Here is a 19,786-nt window from a genome sequence, read left to right as displayed (position 1 = left end):
AATAAAACAATAGGTTTAAATCCAACCAGAGCAACAACTACATTAAATATAAACTGACTAAGCACCAACAAAAAGAAAAAGACTTTCAGATTGGATAAAAAACAAGACCCAATCACATGCAGTCTATAAGAAAATGTGGTTTTTTTAAAGATTTTATTTATTTATTTTTAGAAAGAGGAATAGAGGGAGAAAGAGAGGGAGAGAAACATCAATGTGTGGCTGCCTCTCACACGTCCCCTACTGGGGACCTGAACTGCAACCCAGGCATGTGCCCTGACTGGGAATCAAGCTGGTGACCCTTTGGTTCCCAGGCCAACACACCAGCCAGGGCAGAAAATGTGTTTTAAATATTATAATATAGATAGATCTAAAGTAACATGGTGGTGGATATGGACAATAGTGTGGTGATTGCTGGGGTGAGGCGGGCATAAGGAAACTAATTGGTAATGGGAAAAAATACAATAAAGATTCACTTTAAAAAAAAGTAACATAATGAAAAGAACACACGCCATGCAACCAATAATTAAGAAAGTGAGACCACCTATATTAATTTCAGACAAAGTAAGCTTCAGAACAGGGAAAACTACCAGAGACAAAGACAGACATTTTATAATGACGAAGGGTAAATTCACCAAGAAGATGCAATACTAAATGTGTATGTCCCTAACAAGACAGTCCCAAATACATGAGACAAAAGCTGATAGAACTGAAAAGAAATAGAAAAGTCCACAATTACACCTGAACATTATGGGACCATTAATCCAAAACTCTGGTCCACAGTTTCCCAGGAGGTGTTATGAAGATTGACCCTCTCTGTTCCCACAAAGAAATGATCCACCCCTAGACAGTTCAGAGTGAGTGTGACATCGTGTTCGATGCTGTGAGAATCCCACCCTAGCCAGCTGCAGAACTGTGAGCATGGTCAGACGTTAGCTATTTGATGACATTTTAGAGAAAATCAATAGCAGTCTCTCTGAGAAACCTGAGAAAACTCAAATATAACATTGACAGTTTCTCGTGAACAAATGTTTTTACATTCATCCTCTTCTCCCCCACTTCTGGTAACTGTATCCAGATTTTGCTTTAAGGGAAACACGCCTCCCCCTGATTGAGCTGTGATTGGCTCAAATCAGTAAGTACAGTTTATCCTCCTGACTGCAGTGATTGGTCAGAGGTGGGCATTCAACTCAGCCAGAGCCAATGGCATGCAGGGACATACTTGCTGGGGCTTCCAGTAGAGAAAACCTCTTCTCTCCTCTTGGGAACTACCAGAAAAGAGAATGTCCCTCTGGCTAGATGATGTGGTGAGAAGGTGTGACAGCTGGCAGGCTACCGTCTTATTGACATCAGTAAGAAAAGCCTAGAGCTACACTGGGTAGAGCCTGAGTGTGAACCCTACACTGCTGTTGACAGAGTGGAAGGACAGATGGAAAAGTGTCTTTAATGTTATCACCTGAGCCTCGGTTGACAGATCCGCTCTGGTATTTCGTATTATGCAAGAAAGATTGTTTTTTGTTTGTTTGTTTGAGTTGGGTGTCCTGTCATTCACAACACAGAGTCCTGACCAACCCGAGGTTTATTCTTCGTCCCTCTGTAAACCTCGTCTTTCTCCAAAAATGAAAACAAAACCCATGTGATGCAAGTGCTTCTGCTTTTAAAGTGGGACAGTAGCTTTACTTGTAGAAAATAATAATACAAAATCGTGTAAATGACAAAGTTTCATAGGTAGAAATAATAATCACTTAATAATAGCAGTGCATATATCAAAGGAAATCATTCAGAATTTAAAACTATAAGCAAAAAAATAGGTTTTCCATTTCTATGTTTGTACAGAATGCTATTAACTCTGCTTTTGCTAAACCATTTGAAGAGCATTAGTTAGTTAAGTTATTGTCTCCTGAGAGGATGTTTACCACTATCAACTACTTGTAATTCTTTTTTTTCGTTTTGAGGAATATTTTCCAATTACAGTTATATATTTTTATATTTAAGGTATACAATTTTATTGATTTGATATAGATGTACATTGAGAAATAATCACCACAATCGAGCTAATTATCATTCACATCAAGCAGTTATTTTCTTTCCTTTTTTTTGATGATTCTTAAACAACAAGAGTACATTCAGAAAGCCCAGGTCTTCCCAGACTCTGCTGGTACTCAAGGTAAGAACAGTTTTCAAATTCCTTTGTGGACTTCACACTGCAGGCTCAAGCTACCTCCTTGAGGAAAAATTCTCCAAGTGTTCCAAAAAGCACAATCATCCCTAACCTCAATGAAAATTATTCAAACTGTACAGTAGAACAAGGATTAAGTGCTTACTTCAGGGAGTTTCTAAAATAACAGTGTTTTTGTAGATAAAGATTAGTTATACAACATGAAGAGACTGAAATGGAGTTACTTCTGGGTAGACATGAGATTCAGGAGACTGGTCTTCATGAGGCATTTACCAGGGACCTGCAGGGGGACTCGGATGTGGAGGAAACATGGTCCTGCTGGAAGTTGTCTTTGGCCTTGGGGAAGACGACTCCCCTGCCCGGGGCTCTCATTCAGAATAACACCTGAAGAAGCACAGGAGTGCAGTGTGCAAGGAAGGTTTGCAGAACTTTCAGAGAAGCTTCCTGACCAGGTGGCCTTGAGGAACAGGGAGGATTTCAACACGTGGAGATTGGTGGTAGCTTTCTGGGTTGGAGAGAAGAGCGTGAGGAAAGAGAAGTGCAGGGGCCACTGAGTGATCCAGCTGGAATGGGACCTGGTCATAGAACCACCTGCTCTGAGGGAGCTCTACCGGGAAAAGATGTAACGCATGATGAAGTACAATTCAGAGGCCCTCGGGTGAGATGGACGAGAGACGCCACCCCCAAATAACATCCCAAAGAGGCCAAGTACTTCTAAAAAATGACACAGTATAATAGAAAAGTTCCACGGCCCTGAGTGTAACTTCTAGCTCCACCACATCATAGTGACCACGGGCAATCACTTAACTCGCTAAGCCCCAGGACCCCAAGTGTAGGAAGAGGAGAGTAAGGTCTTTTCTGTGTACCTCATAGGACTGGCATGCACGTGAGGAGAAACAGTGGACACGGAGTAACACTGTCAAATACTTTTTATAGTCACTTATCTTGTCATGTTTGTGAAGCCCTCCAGTAAATGCTACTATCCTTTTACTGCCACTATATGCCAGATCCTTGGGGAAAGGGAACACATCTTCTTTAGGACTGAGACTATACCATATGATTTTTTAAAAGTACTTGTTGAATGAATGAGTAAATACATGAATAATGTTCAGGACACTCTGACTAAGTAATGACATCAGCCTCCTAACCAAACTGAAAACCTGTGGACTGTTCTTTGACTTCTGGGTTGTCTGGCCCAGGGGAGTCTCTGTGTGAGTGGTCATCAGTTGGTGTCATGGTAGAGAAGGAAGCCTGTGAAGGTGGAGTCGTTGACATTATCTGCATAGAGCCCGTTATGCTCCCCAGCCTCATACACCTGCAGCCAGACTTGGTCACCCGTCTCCAGATGCAGGAGCACAGAGCTGGAGGCTTGGTCCAAGTCCTTGTCCTGGTATTGGTCAAAGGTGAAGAGCACAGCTTTGTCATTCTTGTAGAGGCTGACCTTCACATCCTTCAGGTAGACTGTAATGTGGTAGGAGAAGTAGTAGAGCCCAGGAATGTTGCAGTGGAATTTGCCAGTGGTGCCATCGTAGTGGTTTTGTTGATTGTAGAAGATTTTGGTAAAGCGAATGGGAACATTGGGGACAGTGACTCGAGTCTCCAATCCTACACTGAATGCTGAGCGGTGTACATAGGCACTTTCTCCAGGTTCTCCGTTCCTGCCTTGGACTCCTGGAAAGCCTCGGGGACCTTCCAACCCAGGCACTCCGGTTTTACCAGGGTCACCCTTAGGACCAACAAGACCTAAAGAATGAGAAGACCTCAGTGACCACAGGAAACATAATTCCCACCTAAGTTGGTTCCAACTAAAACACTGTCCTGTTAGTCCATACACACAACCTGCTTTGCTTATATAGCAAAGAAGCAGTGGGAGTTCCCAAAGGGGAGTTAGTTATACCTCCTATCTCCACACCACCCCAGCAGGCTCCCATAAATTCTTTCCAACCTTATGTCCTATAAATCTGCATCATCGATCCTCCACCTGTCAACTCCTTATGTGCTGGCTCAACCAACCATACCTTTGCTCTTCTATCCCATTTGTGTAGGATGCCCTCCCTCACTTATTCTGCCCACTCATCTTTCAAGACCTAGCTTAAGCCTCTCCTCCTTCTTTAAGCCTTCATTGTTAATCCAAGTGTGCACTGAGGGCATTCATTTCTGTGTCCCATACTCTGTCATTTGTCCACATTCAATATTTTGAGCAGACTTCTTCATAGTAATCTCTCACAGAGTCTTGTGCACTAGACTTATCTTCTTAGCAAGACCAAGAGTTTTCCAGGAGGAGGACTGTGACCTGCAGGAGGTATACATGCATGAAGTGTGGTTGAATGCCGCTGGGTGGAATGGGAATTAAGGAGAAATGAATAGAAATAGGGATATGAACTGGTTGGGAATAGAGATGGAAGGATGAAGGTGGGAATGGAAAAGGGGATGGGGAGGAGGTATGGATAGAGCAGCATCAAGGATTTTACAGGTACCACCGCTTCTCACCCCTGGAAAGCCAACCCACATTGACTTTACATTGCTTCTGAGTCACATAAAGGAAACTTTACTTCATCCCCGTGCCTAAGCCTTGGTCAATAACTAATACCCTTGTATAGGACTAGACGCCCTCCTCTACCCAGGAAAAGTCTGATGGAGAAGACCAAAAACTTGCTCTTACCTTCATCTCCTTTCTCACCCTTCTCGCCAGGGATGCCATCTCTGCCATCACGGCCTGGGATCCCATTGTGTCCGGGATGCCCTGGGATGCCTGCCATCCAACCACTGCAGACCCCACTGGGCGGGGCAGGCAGGTCTCCAGGCTCTTTGGGGATGATATCCTGACCGTGACTAGGCAGAACTAACAGCAGTAGCACAGCTTGTGGCAACAGCATCCTGAGGCCTGGAATCAGGTCCGACATGAAAGAACAGACCCCACATAACATGTGCATTAAGATCCAAGCCCGACTCTCATCATCTCAGTCAGGGTCACTTCTGAGATCTGCTCTTCCAATTCCTCACCTCTTCCAGGAAGATTTTCCTATTTCAACTCACCTCCATCTCTTTCTGCCCTGCCATTTGCAATATTTAGCATATTTCTTGTGTGCGATCTACTTTCCTCAACAGCCTTGTGAGTTCAGTGATGGCACCCCACCACCCCACCGATTTCCTCGTGCCTGAGCAAAGGCCACGCACAAGGAAAGCGCCAAGAGTCACCTTGTCAAGAATCTTTCCCTTGAGTTTTCCAAGGATGTAAACTCGGGTCATTCCATTCAATTCAAACGAACTCTTCTCTCTTGGCTCCTTTCATTTTCTTCTTCACTTCCCTTTTCTTTATTTTTATGTCTATTCTTCTTCCTTTTTCTTCCATACCTGTTTTTCCTCCCCCCTTTCTCCTGGGTGATGTTAGGCCATTTAATATATTACACACATCACCTACACACGGTCACACATGCATGCACAGTGCACACACAGACAGCCTTGCCTTGGTGTAGTCAGACAACCAGAGACACATTGTTCTGGGAAAATATCCACTGACCATTTGCCTGGGCCACCCTAGCTGCACTCTTTATATGCCTGATCCCCATGCAAGCTTCAGGACTCGATCAAGATGTCACCTCTCAGGAACACCTCCCGGTTCTCTCCATCCCGACTGGGTTGGCTGTTTCTCTTCTGCACTCCCCAGTGCCCTCACTTATCTCCAGCGCTGCACTTCTTGCACTGTACTGTAATTCCTGAATAGTTTGCCCATTTCCGCGATTAAACCACAAGTGTAGGGGAAGGGAAGGAGGAAGAAAGGGGAGGAGAAAAGAAGAGAAAAAGAGGGACAGAGGGTGGAATATATTTGAAATATGTATGATGGGAACCCAAGCAAAAAGCTCAAGCAGCACAAGTGGCCAAGGGCCTCCTGTTTCAGAATTTTCTCTCCACAGGTTCCCCCTACCCCCACCAGAAGATGGTCCTTTGCACGCCCAGGGACTCTGGTACCCTCCTAGTTTCTGTCTCTGGTATTAGGCTGATCTCATCCCCCACATCTGATTGCCAGAGTCTTAGTCTCCATCCCTAAAGTCCACCAGGTCGCTGAAAGCTCCGAAGAGAGGGAAACACGTCCTAGGACTCTGGATCACAGGCATCAATAAAACCCTCTGTTGAGTTTGAAAGGTGGTTTATCCCAAGAACCTGATTCTAAACAAAACACAGTCTATATGTATTTTATTTACTGTAAACACTCACTATTTTCCATCAGTTTGCTTATCTCTTATAGGTTACACAAATTCTCCAGAATTGGGTTTGGCTTCAGGAGATAGCTCCTCTGTAAGGGTTTCAGGAAAAACCCTGCTTGGTGATCCTACCTCCAAAGATGTGCATGGTGTCTGGAATCCACTCCTAAGCCCCATTGCCTGGGGCTGTATGTGACAAAACCACCTCATGTTTCACATGTATACTCATCTTTCATATGTGTGTATATACACATATATACACATATATATGTATGCACCTGTGTGTATCATTAAAACTAGTAATATAAACATATGTTGAAGCTACAGAAAACAAAACAATCCTCAATCCTAACAATTTTTCTGTTTTGCCTTGTCTTTTTCTATTTTTCACAACCATCACTTTAAATATGTGTGTGCTAGTCCATCAAATGGACACAGCCAAAATATATGTAGCCATTTCCATTTTGTTGAACTTTTAGCTCATTTCCATTTTTAAATACTATTTTAAAATCTGTAACAAATATCTTCAGGTATATAGTTTATCCCCAAATTCTTATTCTGTTATGACATATTTCCAAAAATAAAATTACTGGACCAAAATGTATGAACATTTTCAAGGCTCTTGGTGCATTTTCCCAAACTCCAGTTTGTTACATTGTTACCCACTAGCACGTCAGTATATGAATAAAAGAGCCTATTTCTAACGACTGTCATCAGCTTTGGATATTGTCATTAAAAGTACTTCCTGTTGCTGTTAGTTGAATGAACAAAAGACATGGTCCTCACTACTTCGATCATTAGTAAACTGTGCATTTTATTAAACATCTGTTTTCCAATTTAATTTTCTATTCTAATTTAACTTCCTTATTCATGTTACCTCTGTTAGTGTTTTTAGTCACTTATGTTGTTAGGGACACAATGTGCTTTTTGAATTAATGTATGTGAGTTCTTTATACAAGACCTTTGTTACATATGCTGTGATTATTCCCAAGATGTTTATTGATTTGAGAAAAGAAGAGAGAAGCATTGATGTGAGAAGGAAACATCAATCAGCCACCTCCCATGCATATCCTGACCAGGAATCAAACCTGCAAGCTTTTTGGTGACTCCAACCCAATGAACCACGCAGCCAGGGCATCTTTAAATGAATCCTCTCTAGTGATCTTATCAAACATCAAGTTCAAATATAATCTTAAAAGTAGAGTGGGAATTGAGAAGATGGAGAGGAAGACAGAAACAGGCAACCCAGCAACAGGTGCTGACAGGCACAGATGCTGCCCCTTGGTGTTGATGAGTCTCTAGGCAAGGCTGACTCTTAGCCTCTACGTGTACCTTTGTCGCCCCCTACTGGATGTGGAGGGCTCAGGAGGGTGTCTTCAGTAGGTGGGAATACAACGAGAGAGATTTAGGCTTGGATTGTCCCAAGATAAGAAAGAGGTGAGTTGAATGAGAAGCCAAGAAGGAGAAACCAACCAAACCCTTTTTTAAAATTTATTTTTAGAGATGGGAAAGGGGGAGAAAAGAGGGAGAGAAACATCTAAGTGTAGTTTCATCTCTCACGCCCCTCATCAGGGACCTGGCCCACAAGCCAGGCATGTGCCCTGACTAGGAACCGAGCCAGGGACCCTTTGGTTTGCAGTCCAGAGCTCAATCCACTGAGCCACACCAGCCAGGCCCTTTTGTATTTTTGAAGAATACTTATTCTGAGACTTTAAAGACTTCATGTGTCTTTAAACTTTCCCACTATTTCTCACTTCCATTCTTTCTCCTTATGGGGTTAGTACTAAAACTCCTGACAAGACCTCTGAGAGGCTCTGTGCTTGTTTTCTCCAGAAATGAGGAAGGCAGAATCTATGAGGCTGTGTTTTCCCTCCCACAGACAAACATGAAGAGAGAATCCAGAATATGAGAACTGGCAGAGGCAGCTACGGCGGGCCCCAAAGAGCACAGGCAATGGAGGGTTTGCCCCCAAACTGTTGAAGGGAATGCATCCTGCAGCTCGAGAGATGGCATTCTGTCTCAGCACTTCAGTGTGATGGGCAGGTTTTTCCACTAATGGGCACAACAGAGTTCCCTGACGGCAGCAGGGGGCGGAGGTACTGAAAGAAGGGTGGAGGGAAGATGGGTACGCGGTACTGGAAAGTCTCTGAAGCTAAGAACAGATCGGAGACATGATTGTCTTCTAACCTAGTTCTGGGCGAAAAAGTCAGTAACTGATAACAATTGACAGTCAGTGCAGAGGTGCCTCGGTTTCAAAAAACTATTCTAAAATTATCTATGCTCTTTGTTTAGACATAATACTTGTTGTGCTTAGATTCTGAAAAACTTCTATTTCAACAGGAGAAAAATTATTAAATGAAATTGTGTGATATAAGACTAAATTGTGCATATAAAGAAACCTTTAAGAAACTCTTTTTCTTTTATTGATTCTAAAGAGAAGAGGAGGAAGAAAGAAAGAGAAAGAGAGAAACATCAGCGTGAGAGAAAAACACTGATTCATTGCTTCTTGCGTGCACCCCAAACCGGGGACCAAGCCTGCAACTCAGGCACGTGCCTAGCTGGGAATTGAGCTGGCTACCTTTCGGTTCGCAGAATGACAGAACCAACTGAGCCACACCAGCCAAGGCATAAAGAAACCTTTCACTTTCCATTTATTTGCTGCTATAGTCTTTTCAATGGTATGAGCAGTTGTATGGATGGGTAAAGTGACATCAGGCCATTGTGAATTGAGATGGAATAACCGTTTCACCTCTTCTGCATGCATAGTCCAGACATTGCTTCCACACCCTATGTCCTTATGTAAGCGGAATTTAATCAGAGTGCTTACAGTGAATTTCTATGTAGACTTATTTTATAAAATACTGCTTTAAGAATGTCACTTTACTTATTTAATAGCACTAAGGCTCATTACATCTGCATCAGTTACCTTATGTGGGGCAAACGATTTCATGTGTGATAAGATGGAACACTTTTTACATGATGCTTTTTTGTGGGGGGAAGAGAGTTTTGAAGTCAAAATGTGGTTCCAGGTTGGGGTACTGTAGAAGCAGCCCTTTCCACATACCTCAAAAACCACACAACCAGCATGGGGTCTCGGGAACAGCTTGGCATTACAGAGTTTGCATAACCTCTTCTTGTTATTTCTAGTACACTGGCAGTTAATGCTGCCCAAGACTCCACTGAACTGGCTGCAAAGTTAGGAGCTTTTCATAATGAGGCTTAAGTTAACCCAGAACATAAAAATCTAAAACGGGTTGGTCTTGATCTGGTCAATAGTAAATCTGAAGACAACAAAATAAGCAGGGTTGTTTGAACCAACCATAGTTAAAGTTAAGGGCTTGAAGTTTGCAACACAGGCTGCAATTACCATTCTTCAAACTGATGATTTTATTAAATTACATAGAGAAAGCAAATATGATAAGCATAGAGGTTATGAAGATGCTGTTCACTCAGGAGCCCTTGATGACTGATCTTTTATTTATAAGGCTGTAAGATGCAGTTGTCTTATACCTGCGTATTATACATTAAAGTACAATAAACTATCAAAAAAAGAAACCTTTTACATGAATCATGAAGCTCAATGCCAAGTTTCACTTGTAATTTTTTGTTTCATAGAAAGTCTTTACTTCACTGATAGCTCACTTAATTCTCACATCTGTTCTGAGAAACAGCATGAGGCAGACATGGGGGGCACGTGCTCCATGATCTCAGTGCTTGGGTGAAAATTACTTGTTCTTACTTTTACCATGTTTCGCCCTTAGCAGTTGGAGGATTATGTGGCGCAACCCATATAATGTACTTAGAACACTGTCTCATACATGTCGCATACATGTCAGTGTTCAATAGATGTTAGCTCTGGTTATATCCACTTTAGAGATGAGGAAAATGAGCTTCAAGGAAGTTAAGTGACTGTCTGAGGTCCCAGAACTATACATGGAGGAGCTGGAAATCAAATTCTGGTCTTCCAAAGCTGATAATGGGCTCTTAGGCATAGTCCAGAGGAGGAAAACAGCAATCAGGGTCATCCATCCGCCTTTTACTCACCTACTCCATAGGAGGGGACATAGACAACACCATGAACAAACCTCCAGGTCATGGTGCAAGTGACCTGGTTCCCAGTCTAGTCTCTACCATTTCCTCACTGGGTGACTTACCTGCCTCTACCCCACCTCTTGGACATCATGCTCTTTGCCTGAAAAGTGACTATTAATGATACTGATCTTTATGTAGTTTATTTCATGTTATTACTGTATGAACCAACTGACTAAAAATATAAAAAATATTTTCTAAATTTATAAAGTGTTCTACATGTGTAAGTGAAGAGCAAGGAAGCAAACACAACATGCATTTATGGACCACCTGTATGGACAACCTCTTTAATCTCATCTCATCCCCTCAACCCCGAAGGCAGGATTCAATTCCCACAAGAGGAATCTGAGAACCAGAGAAGTTTGGTGACTTCTGCCCGCAGGTAACAAGTGAAACGTGCAGAGGTGCCATTTGAAATTCAAAGGCTGAGTTCTTTCTATTGCACTGGCTTTCATGGCACACCCATGCACACGATCCGATCGCTTTTAAAGTTACACAAGGGGACAATTGTGATGTTCTTTGGCTCCTCGGGGGCCATATTATGAGCTCTCATTTTCCTATGTTAAAATGTATGAGAAATTCCACTTTGACCTGCTGGAATTTCAGTCACAACAGCAGAATCTTGTGAAATACAAGGATGAGGTCTCCTCTGGGACTGGCAGGGGACAGAGCAGTATGGGGAAAAGAAGTCACCCAGTGCCAGCTCTTCCAGCAGGAAAGGGCATTAAAGCACAGTTCACAAAGTTCCTGGGAGACAGAAGGGACCCCAGAAACCATTCTACCTCTGCCCTGTTTTTACAGATGGGGAGGGGTGAAGGGGAAGGAAAGGGATGCATTTCTTAGATCCGCCCAGAAACGAGCTCCCACACAAGGAGCTTTTACACATGATTGTATTACTTATTGTTTATTTTAATCTTTACAAGAATTCCATGAAGTAATGAAAATAACCCCACCTTTAGAAATGAGGAAACAGAAAGATTAAGGAGATGACCCCTGTTAAGATTCCCATCAGGCTTTTGAACCAATGAGCTTTCCATCACAGTACACTGCCTCTAAAAAGGCTTCCTGGACTCGACTTCTTAATCGGCTAAATGACGTCATGTAAGATGAGGACCATGAGAACACTTTGGAACTGAAAAGAGTACTTTGGAGGATAAATTGCATGAGGCATGTTCAATTCTCATTTCATTTCATCCTCCCCATAGCCCTGCATTTGTCTTCACTGTGTAGAAGAATCTGAGACTCGAAGAGACCAGGATGCTGGCTTGAAATCATACAACTCTTGGTTGGAATTATAGAAATTTGCTGTTTTTAAAGGTCAAAAATGGTAGAATACTGGCAATTCCAATGGCAGAAGCAGGAATCAACTCAGCTCCCAGGGGAGATTACCTGAAAGCTTTAACTCAATCCTGGGAGAGCTGTCAATGCCCAAAGACATCTTACACACACACACACACACACACACACACACGCGCGCGCTCGTATTCTCAAAGAAGTGGTAAAGCAGAGTATCCCTCCACCACATTTTTAGGATCTGTCTCTCTGCACAGGAAGGAATTTCTGATCGAAAGCTTCTTATCTGCAGAGCCTCTACTTCCCGACCTCATCCAAGGGTCTGGGGCTGCTAGTCTTTTGGCTTGACAGGAGTAGATGGGAAGCTCATCCCTGCAGCGACCTCAGAAAGGACAAGAGGCACATCCTGTGTCTTTCTTTACGACTCCTCAAGAACTACGGGAGGGCAGTCACAAGTCCTGCCAATGCGGTTGCAGAGCTCCCTTTCTGCTTCAGCAACAGAGTGGATACCCTTGTGCTCCTTTGGGCATGTGCGGCCAGTACGAAGGGCTCCCCTCTCCCCAACGTCATCAGGAGGAGCCAGCCCTGCCCCTAATAAATGAATCACCGGGAGTGAGGTGGCTGCACCCCTTGCAAGGCTGGATCTGAAAGCCAGAACCCTGCCAGACCAGGGACCCACATCCTCCTACACATGAGGACTGGCCTGAACTCTAAAATGCCTCCCACTCTGACCTCTGTGTCTACAGCTGATAACATCCAGGATGCTTCAAACACTGTGCTCACTGGGGTGAGCAGAACTGAGCTTGGCAAAGGCCAGGAAGATCCAGTTGTTTCTGTCAGAAAGATGTCTTCTAAAAATAAAATTTTTCATAAACTCCCAGTGTATGCCAGGGCCTTTGCTCACTTTGTCTCACTTGAACTTCTCGATTACCCTGTGAGATATCCCTACCTCTCCATAGATACTCCCATATCTACAGATTGCCCCAAATCTATACACAACAACCATATTTCATTCATCTTTGTATCTCATGAGCCCAACCCAGTGTCTAGCCCATAGAAGAATATTTGCTGAGTAGAATCATGTGGTAGAGCTGGATTTCAAACTGAATCTGATTTCAAGCCTGAATCAGGCTTTTCCCATGTTGCCTCTTCCTGTGCTTCCTTCTGTAAGAAGAGGTTGATCCCCTTGTCCTTTTACTTAATTGGACTCTATCACTGGACCAACCCCCCACCTCACTGACCCTAACTTTTTCTCTGGGTAGGCATCTCGCCACCTAGTGAACTGAGCAAATTTCAAGATGATTCCAAGTATTTTGACCAGAAGAACAGTCCCTTTTCTCTTGGAGCTGTGAGAGAATTGAGGAAGCTGCCCTGGCTAGAGTTTTGCTGTACCCATCACCATCCCGCTACAATAGCAGAGTGTGATACACCCCAGCCAGAGGCCCCACTGATGGCAGCTGCCCCCACCTCCAGCCTCGAACTGTAATCTAATTACTCTTACCTTCAGGTGTGGGATCGGACCAACAGACTGCAGTCAGGATGGAAGTGCGGAGGAGATGGTCCAGTCTCTGCAGCCTGATACTCATGGAGGCAGGCAGTCCCCACCTCAGAGTTGTCCCTTCCCATTGGCCAACACAGTGAGGGCCAGAGACCAATGGGCAGGCACTGTGCCCCTGGCAGCTCTCCCAGGTCTCTTCTCCAGGGAACTGGGGCAACCCAGCTTGGGTTGGGAAGGCCAAGTGGAACTTCAGTCAAACACTCATGTTCCCAGGCCTCGGCCCTTATCTTTGCTTCCTATAAGAGCAATAGAAGATGGGGTAAGAATGAAGACCAGAAGCAGAAAAACAGTATACTTCTGCATTGCGGGGAAAACTTCCTCTTGTAAAATAAATCACCCAGTGATCCAGGGGACCTCCCTGTTCCCACAAATTTGCCCTAAAAGCCAGAGGCACCCATTGCCATCATCGCACTCCTGGTCATTGTGCATGATGAGGTGTGAAACTGTGTGGCTCAGCCATTGGCACTACAGAAGAGGAGCACAGTCAGAGGGCATTTCATAGAGTAAGAAATAGATCACATCTCCCACCCTCTGGTCTGGTCCCCAGATTTGTGAGAGACTTCATGTGTTAATTCTGAGAACTGAGGTAGGGGAAGTCTCTGGGTGGTATGAGACAGGGCTGGATTATGAACTTTAGAGGCCCTGAATCCCTTATGGAGCCCCCACCCCTTTGTAACTTACATTCAATATAACAGAAAACTGACGTAAAATGTGATATAGAATACCATCTTCCAAGATTTTTTTTGTTCCCAAATTCTAAATGAGGCTTTGAAAGCTGTTTTCATAAGTATGTGAGTTTTTTTAGCAGTACCTTAAGCTTGTGCCTAACCACCTATCAGGGAACCCGGTTCTGGGCTGGAAAGGCCCAGAGGACCACAGGCTGACACCCACACTGGTGTTCCTAGAAGGCTTAGGCTTGAAATAGCAACATTCATCACCTTGGACTCTTTCTTGGCAAACCCACGTTATATTACTGAAGGGCAGGATCAAAGCTGGTTCTTGCAAGCCACAAATTCTACTTCATTAAATCATGATCCCAGCAATAACTTTTAAAAGACATTCAGAAATAGAGTATTCTCAGGAATAGGCTGGGCAGGTAAGTGTCTGCTTGCCCCCAAACATCATTTCCACTGGCCACACAGAGCCTGAGTCCACCACCAAAGTAAAGTAAAAGAAGGGCCTAAGTCCCTTCTGCTAATACAGTGAGTCTTCACTTAACATTATCAATAGTTTCTGCAACTTTAAGTGAAGTGACATAAAACAAAATCAATTTTACCATTGTCTAACTGATATAAACAAGAGTTAAGTTCCTACAGCATCGTATCAACATTATAACAAAACATTGAATGAAGCAATGTTATTTCATGGCATGCTGTATGCAAATATTTCCAGAGAGGTCACATTAGGCCATTAAAACTTTTTAATTGAATTTACTAGGGTAATACTGGTTAATAAAATAATATAGGTTTCATGTGTATAGCTCTATAATACATTATCTGTATAATGTATTATATGTTTACCACCCAAAGTCAAGTGTCCTTCCGATGAGTGCACCGGCCTGCAGTGCCCGTGGCCTCATGGATGAGATATGAGACAAATTCACATGGACTACGGAGTCCTGTGGAGGAAAAGAAACAGCCTGGCTACTCCCCCAAGAGCAGAGTGCCTCAGATTGCCCCAGCCTGGTCAATCTCTCAAGGGGAGAGCATGCTAACCCTTGCCTAGACAGAATTTTATTGGGTTTAATCTATGAAGGAATACAGGTACAGCTTACTAATCATTGTCAGGCAGTAAGGATCAAGCCGTAGATAGCATACAAAGAACTATTAGGGCTTCTTCTGAGTCAGGGTCTATAGCTAGAAGGTTACAAAACTTTGGGAAACAAACTCGTTTCCTGCTCAGACCTTTATCATTTATCTAAGAGCATTCTTAGCAAAGCAGGCTTCACAGGATTTTACATATCCTTTCTCAGGCCTGATCATCCAGGTAGCCCGCCCTTCCCAGCACAGGTCTGCACTGCCCTCTGTTGTTGTTTCAGGCTTATGTCAGGCAGAGGAGGAAAGATAGCCAAGGAATTAGGAGAAATGAGGACTCAGGCTTTGTCAAAGCTGAGGGGCGAGGGTCTATCACCCATTTTCTCCATAGCCCCCCAAGTCCTTCCCTGGGGCCTCCACGTGATCATGCCTATCTTAGGTCACCCCCCCCAACCCCGTGGGGAATCTAACCCATCATTGGTTAACTGATTAAGCACTTGGGCCCAGTTATGAAAAAAGGAGCAGAAGCGGTGCTTCTGCCAGGGAGATAAGCTTTGTCTCCTTAGTGGCTTATGGTCGAAGGTCACTCACTCAGCCTTAGCCATGGGGGGATTACAGCTCCTGAAACCAGGCAGGGCAGTTCCCAACATCCTTCCATCACCATTGGGCCATTAAAGTTAGTCATGTGACCATTTCCAAGGGCTCATTGGCTTAGACAAGGGGCCTGTAGAAAAAAATGAAGTTCTATACAATTTACCAGATAGGCTGAACCAAAGAGAAAACACAGAGAAACTGCAGTAACTCTCTGTTTCACCACTGTTTCATTTTTACTGAGGCATTTTCTTATTTATTTTTTGGTCTGTGTTACTATCTTTCTCCCCTTACTAGAATGCAAACTTCAAAGAGCTGGCATATTGCCTGTTCAGCATTGTGTCCCCCAGCACCCAGAATAAGATCTGGTACAAGGTAGGCAATTATAAATGTTGAATCAATGAGAAAGTGAATGGTTATAATCTTCTTTTGGAAGTAGCTATGATTGTTTCCCATTTTACAAATGAAGTATCTGGAGTTCAATGAGGTAACGTGACTCCTCCAAGGCACAGAAGGAAGATTTGAACCCAGATCCTTCTGACTACAAAATCCATATGTTTTGTAATACCTCATGTTCTTTACCTCTTCAGATGGACTCTGGAACCCTAAGATTCATGCATGTATTTTAGGGTAGCTTTGAGGTTGGCATAAAAAGTATTTTGACCAACATTAGGAACTGCAGCTAATTATTGCAGGCTTTAACTCTTGCACAAGGTGGAATGACTTTAGCCCTAAAATCACAGCGAGACTGGCTGGGTCTGGCTGTCAGCCAGTGACACTATGGAAGCCTGCCATTTTGAGGCCTCGGGGAAGTCTGCCATCTACCACAAAGGCCATCCCGCAGGAAGCAGCAATCCTGCTGCTCACTGGCTTCGGGCCTGTAACTGATAAACACTCAGCCAGAAATGCCTGAGGCTAGTCTTTTTTCCAGCGCAGACTGTTACTAAAATGAAATAATTAAAAACTGTGATCATTTCCTCCCGGGTATTGTGACCACGCTTCAATCCCTGTGAGCAGGTGGATGGAAAATCGAAGGAGCAGGTCACATGCCTAAGTGTCCATTAAGTATGGTCAAATATTGCTGTATGTTTTCCTTATTGTGATTTTAAAAACTTACTCTTAACTGAATAACAAGCATAGTCACTGTTTTTGAAAACTAATACAGAAGATTGGAGCAAGACGGCAGGGTAAGCATACCCTGTGGCCTTCCACTCCACCCCCAAATCTCTAGAAATGTCAAGAAAGGAAAACACTCCTCTCTCTTCCAAAGACCTGGCTACATTTGCACTTCATTTAAAGAAACCTCTGCTACTAATTTAAGTATCTATTCTGTCACTCATGCTTTAACGAATTGTAACTCTCAAAACTAAACAGTAAAAAAGAAAAATCCAGTTAGAAAATTGGCAACGGGCATGAAAGATGTTTCATGAAATGAGCACACGAAGAGATGCTAAACATCATTGGCCATTGGGGAAGTGAAAATCAAAACCACGAATGAGATGTTACTGCACACCTACTAGAATGGCTAAAATGAAAATAGTAGGGGACAATATAGTGGTGAACGCATGTAATTATACATTTGTCAAAACCCATAGTATGTACAACACTAAGACAAACCCTAACATAAACTATAGACTTTGAATGTTTCTTTTAAGGTAGGAAAAATAGCACAACGTTTTTAGGATCAAAAAATCATTAAGAATACAAAATTTGGGAAATGACACAACAAAAACTTTTTGAATTTGCCGGTGGGAATGAAAAATGGTACAGCCGCTCTGGGAAATAGTTCAGCAGTTTCTTTAAAAAGCAAACAGCAGTCACACTCCAGAACGTTTTTTCCTCCAAAATGAAAACCGTGCCCCAACAAACACCCACACAGAAAAACCTGAACACCCCTGTTCATATATATCGCTGCTCATAAAATAAATTCCTAGAAGTAGAACTGCAAGATCAAGGCATATGCACATCTTAAATGTTGATAGTTGTGGTGAATTAATTTTCAATGATTCAGTAGTGATTTATCCTGCTCCCAACATGGTATGAGAGTACCACTTCCCTTCCGTTATGCCCTTATCAATATTGCATGCTGTCCAACATTGAACTATCTGACATTCTAATAGATTTTTAAAATATTTTATTTATTTATTTTTTTAGAGAGAGGGGAAGGGAAGGAGAAAGAGTGGGAAAGAAACATCAGTGTGTGGTTGCCTTTCATGTGTCCCCTCCTGGGGACTCGGCCTGCAACCCAGGCATGTGCTCTGACTGGGAATCAAACCAGTGACCCTTTGCTTCACAGGCCTGTGCTCAATCCACTGAGCTACACTAGCCAGGGTCTAATAGATTTTTAAGTATCTCATTTCAATTTGTAACTCTCTGATTATGTGTGAAGATAAGCTTCTTTTATATATTTATAAAAGCTTCTTCATATATTTATTATATTTATTATTTGAGTTTATTTTCCTGTGAATGGGGTTTATTTCCTCTGTCCATTTTTCTTGAGTTATTTTCATTAATCTTAAAAGTTTTATTTATATATCAAGGAAATCAATCCTTTGTTATATGTTTGAAAAATGTATCTGTTGCCTCTAAAAATGTTTAATACAAAAATGTTTTGCTTCCTGTTTAGCCTAATTTTTTTCCTATTTTCCTTTTGGCTTCTGGATTTTGTGTTTTACCTATAGAATTCCTCCCATCCCAAAGTTATCCTTTAAACTATGTTTTCTTCTGGAATGTTCATTATTTCTTTTTTCTTTCAATTCACTATTTGACCAACCTGTAATTATTTTATCAAAAGAACAAAAACCACCTAGTAGAGTTAATCAAAGGCTACTTATTCAAAGCCATCACTTTTATTCCAGTAGAGACTGGAAGGGAGTTAAAAGGAGAGTGAGTTTTATAGGCTGGAAAGAGGAAGTCCTTGGTGAGTATTTTTTTTAGGGTGGAATTTTCTAATTCTAGTCAGGTGGAATTCTTGGAAGAGAGGGAAGCTTTCTAGCTGACTTTTAAGTACATCTGGCAGTCCTTGATAGGGCCACTATCTGCTAGTACCTAGGTGACAGATTTCCTGGCTGGGTAGGGTCATATGGGTTTTTCTGCTTCAACTGAAAGAAAATCTGGAATTAAATTCAAACACTCTATGAAATACATCTGCAGCTTCAGTGTGTTGCAATGCTGCCCCTTCTGCCAGCAGCACATAGGCTCAAGGAAGCTGCAGGAAGCACCTGGTGGCATCTGCAATCCATTTACCAATGGGCATCAAGAAAAATGTTTATGCCTCCTCAGGCCAATCCAAGGGACATTTCTTTAGTAGTATGATGGGAGGTCTGACCTCTATGTTGGAATAACCAACACAAACAGGGCTGTATATAACTATACCATGCACAGCATCCAGCAAGGTAAAGCAGGATGGGAGTAGAGAGTAAGGGAACTCTGGCATGTCTGGACTGATGGACCAGTGGGACAAACACCTGGAAGGCTTCTCTACCACAAGGGGCTGGCTGCCTCACAGGTATGAAGAAGACTGCTACAACTGTAACTACTACAGTTACACCCTCCCATTCATTAACAGCCTTTTCTGACCACAGAAGGCAAGGAGCAACTGGACAGGAATGGATTCACAGAGAAATGTGGTTCCAAGGATCAGGAAGGCTTCCAAGTACATCATGCTCTAGCAGTTGATACAAGAGTGCGGCTTCAAGGTCATTGACCACCCTGATCAAGAACCGAGCCCTCCTCTGAGAAGAGGTTTGTACTGAGTGTGTCTTGTAAGAGCAGTGGGGCAGGGCATTTGGGGGTTACTACCTTTAACAGGTACTAGGGACTTCTAAATAGTTAAACTATAGTTGAAAGGTGTTATAACTCCCTTTAAGTACATTTCAGCTTACTGCAGTATAAGAATTTACAAAATTAATAGAAGTTGCCCTGGGTTTCCCAAAGAAAGGGAAGACAAGGGAAAAGGAAAGGAAATGAAGGGAGGGGAGGGCAGGGGAGGGAAGGGGAGGGTACAGGAGGGGAGGGGAAAGAAGAGCTGGTCCTCAGTTTTGCAGTCTTGCATAAGCAATTTCTCATGTTTTAAAAGATGAAATGAAATCTAGTTTTATTTTTCCCTGTATATTTAGTGAAC

General features: G+C 42.9%; 1 protein-coding gene, 1 non-coding gene and 1 pseudogene across 2 annotated transcripts; 2 read left to right on the top strand and 1 right to left on the bottom strand.

The window, feature by feature from the left end:
- Nucleotides 1-1,632: 1,632 nt before the first annotated feature.
- ADIPOQ (adiponectin, C1Q and collagen domain containing) lies at nucleotides 1,633-13,361 on the bottom strand. Its single transcript, XM_037036033.1, has 3 exons — nucleotides 13,262-13,361; nucleotides 4,839-5,060; nucleotides 1,633-3,919 (listed from the first exon to the last, which is right to left on the bottom strand). Exons 1-3 carry the CDS (start codon nucleotides 13,344-13,346, stop codon nucleotides 3,399-3,401), a joined length of 828 nt encoding a protein of 275 aa, XP_036891928.1. The 5' UTR covers nucleotides 13,347-13,361; the 3' UTR covers nucleotides 1,633-3,398.
- LOC118983391 (small nucleolar RNA SNORA20) lies at nucleotides 9,022-9,155 on the top strand. The gene has a single exon (XR_005065717.1). It is a non-coding gene; the product is annotated as a small nucleolar RNA SNORA20 (small nucleolar RNA).
- A 5,384-nt stretch (nucleotides 13,362-18,745) lies between the features above and the next one.
- Nucleotides 18,746-19,418, top strand: LOC118983153 (MKRN2 opposite strand protein-like; annotated as a pseudogene).
- Nucleotides 19,419-19,786: the final 368 nt, after the last annotated feature.

The sequence above is a fragment of the Sturnira hondurensis genome, unplaced genomic scaffold (genome assembly GCF_014824575.4).
Source record: "Sturnira hondurensis isolate 20B ecotype Veracruz unplaced genomic scaffold, ASM1482457v3 Scaffold0000396, whole genome shotgun sequence".
NCBI classification, from domain to species: Eukaryota; Metazoa; Chordata; class Mammalia; order Chiroptera; family Phyllostomidae; genus Sturnira; species Sturnira hondurensis.
Note: the sequence above shows the minus strand (reverse complement) of the source record. Positions and strands in the feature narration are given on the sequence as shown.

Coding starts and splice junctions, on each gene's coding strand:
- ADIPOQ (XM_037036033.1), bottom strand. CDS start 13,346: ATGAGTATCAGGCTGCAGAGACTGGACCATCTCCTCCGCACTTCCATC. Junction 5,061..13,261: donor GTCCGATCCCACACCTGAAG/GTAAGAGTAATT, acceptor ACCTGATTCCAG/GCCTCAGGATGCTGTTGCCA. Junction 3,920..4,838: donor GGGTGAGAAAGGAGATGAAG/GTAAGAGCAAGT, acceptor CTCATTCTTTAG/GTCTTGTTGGTCCTAAGGGT.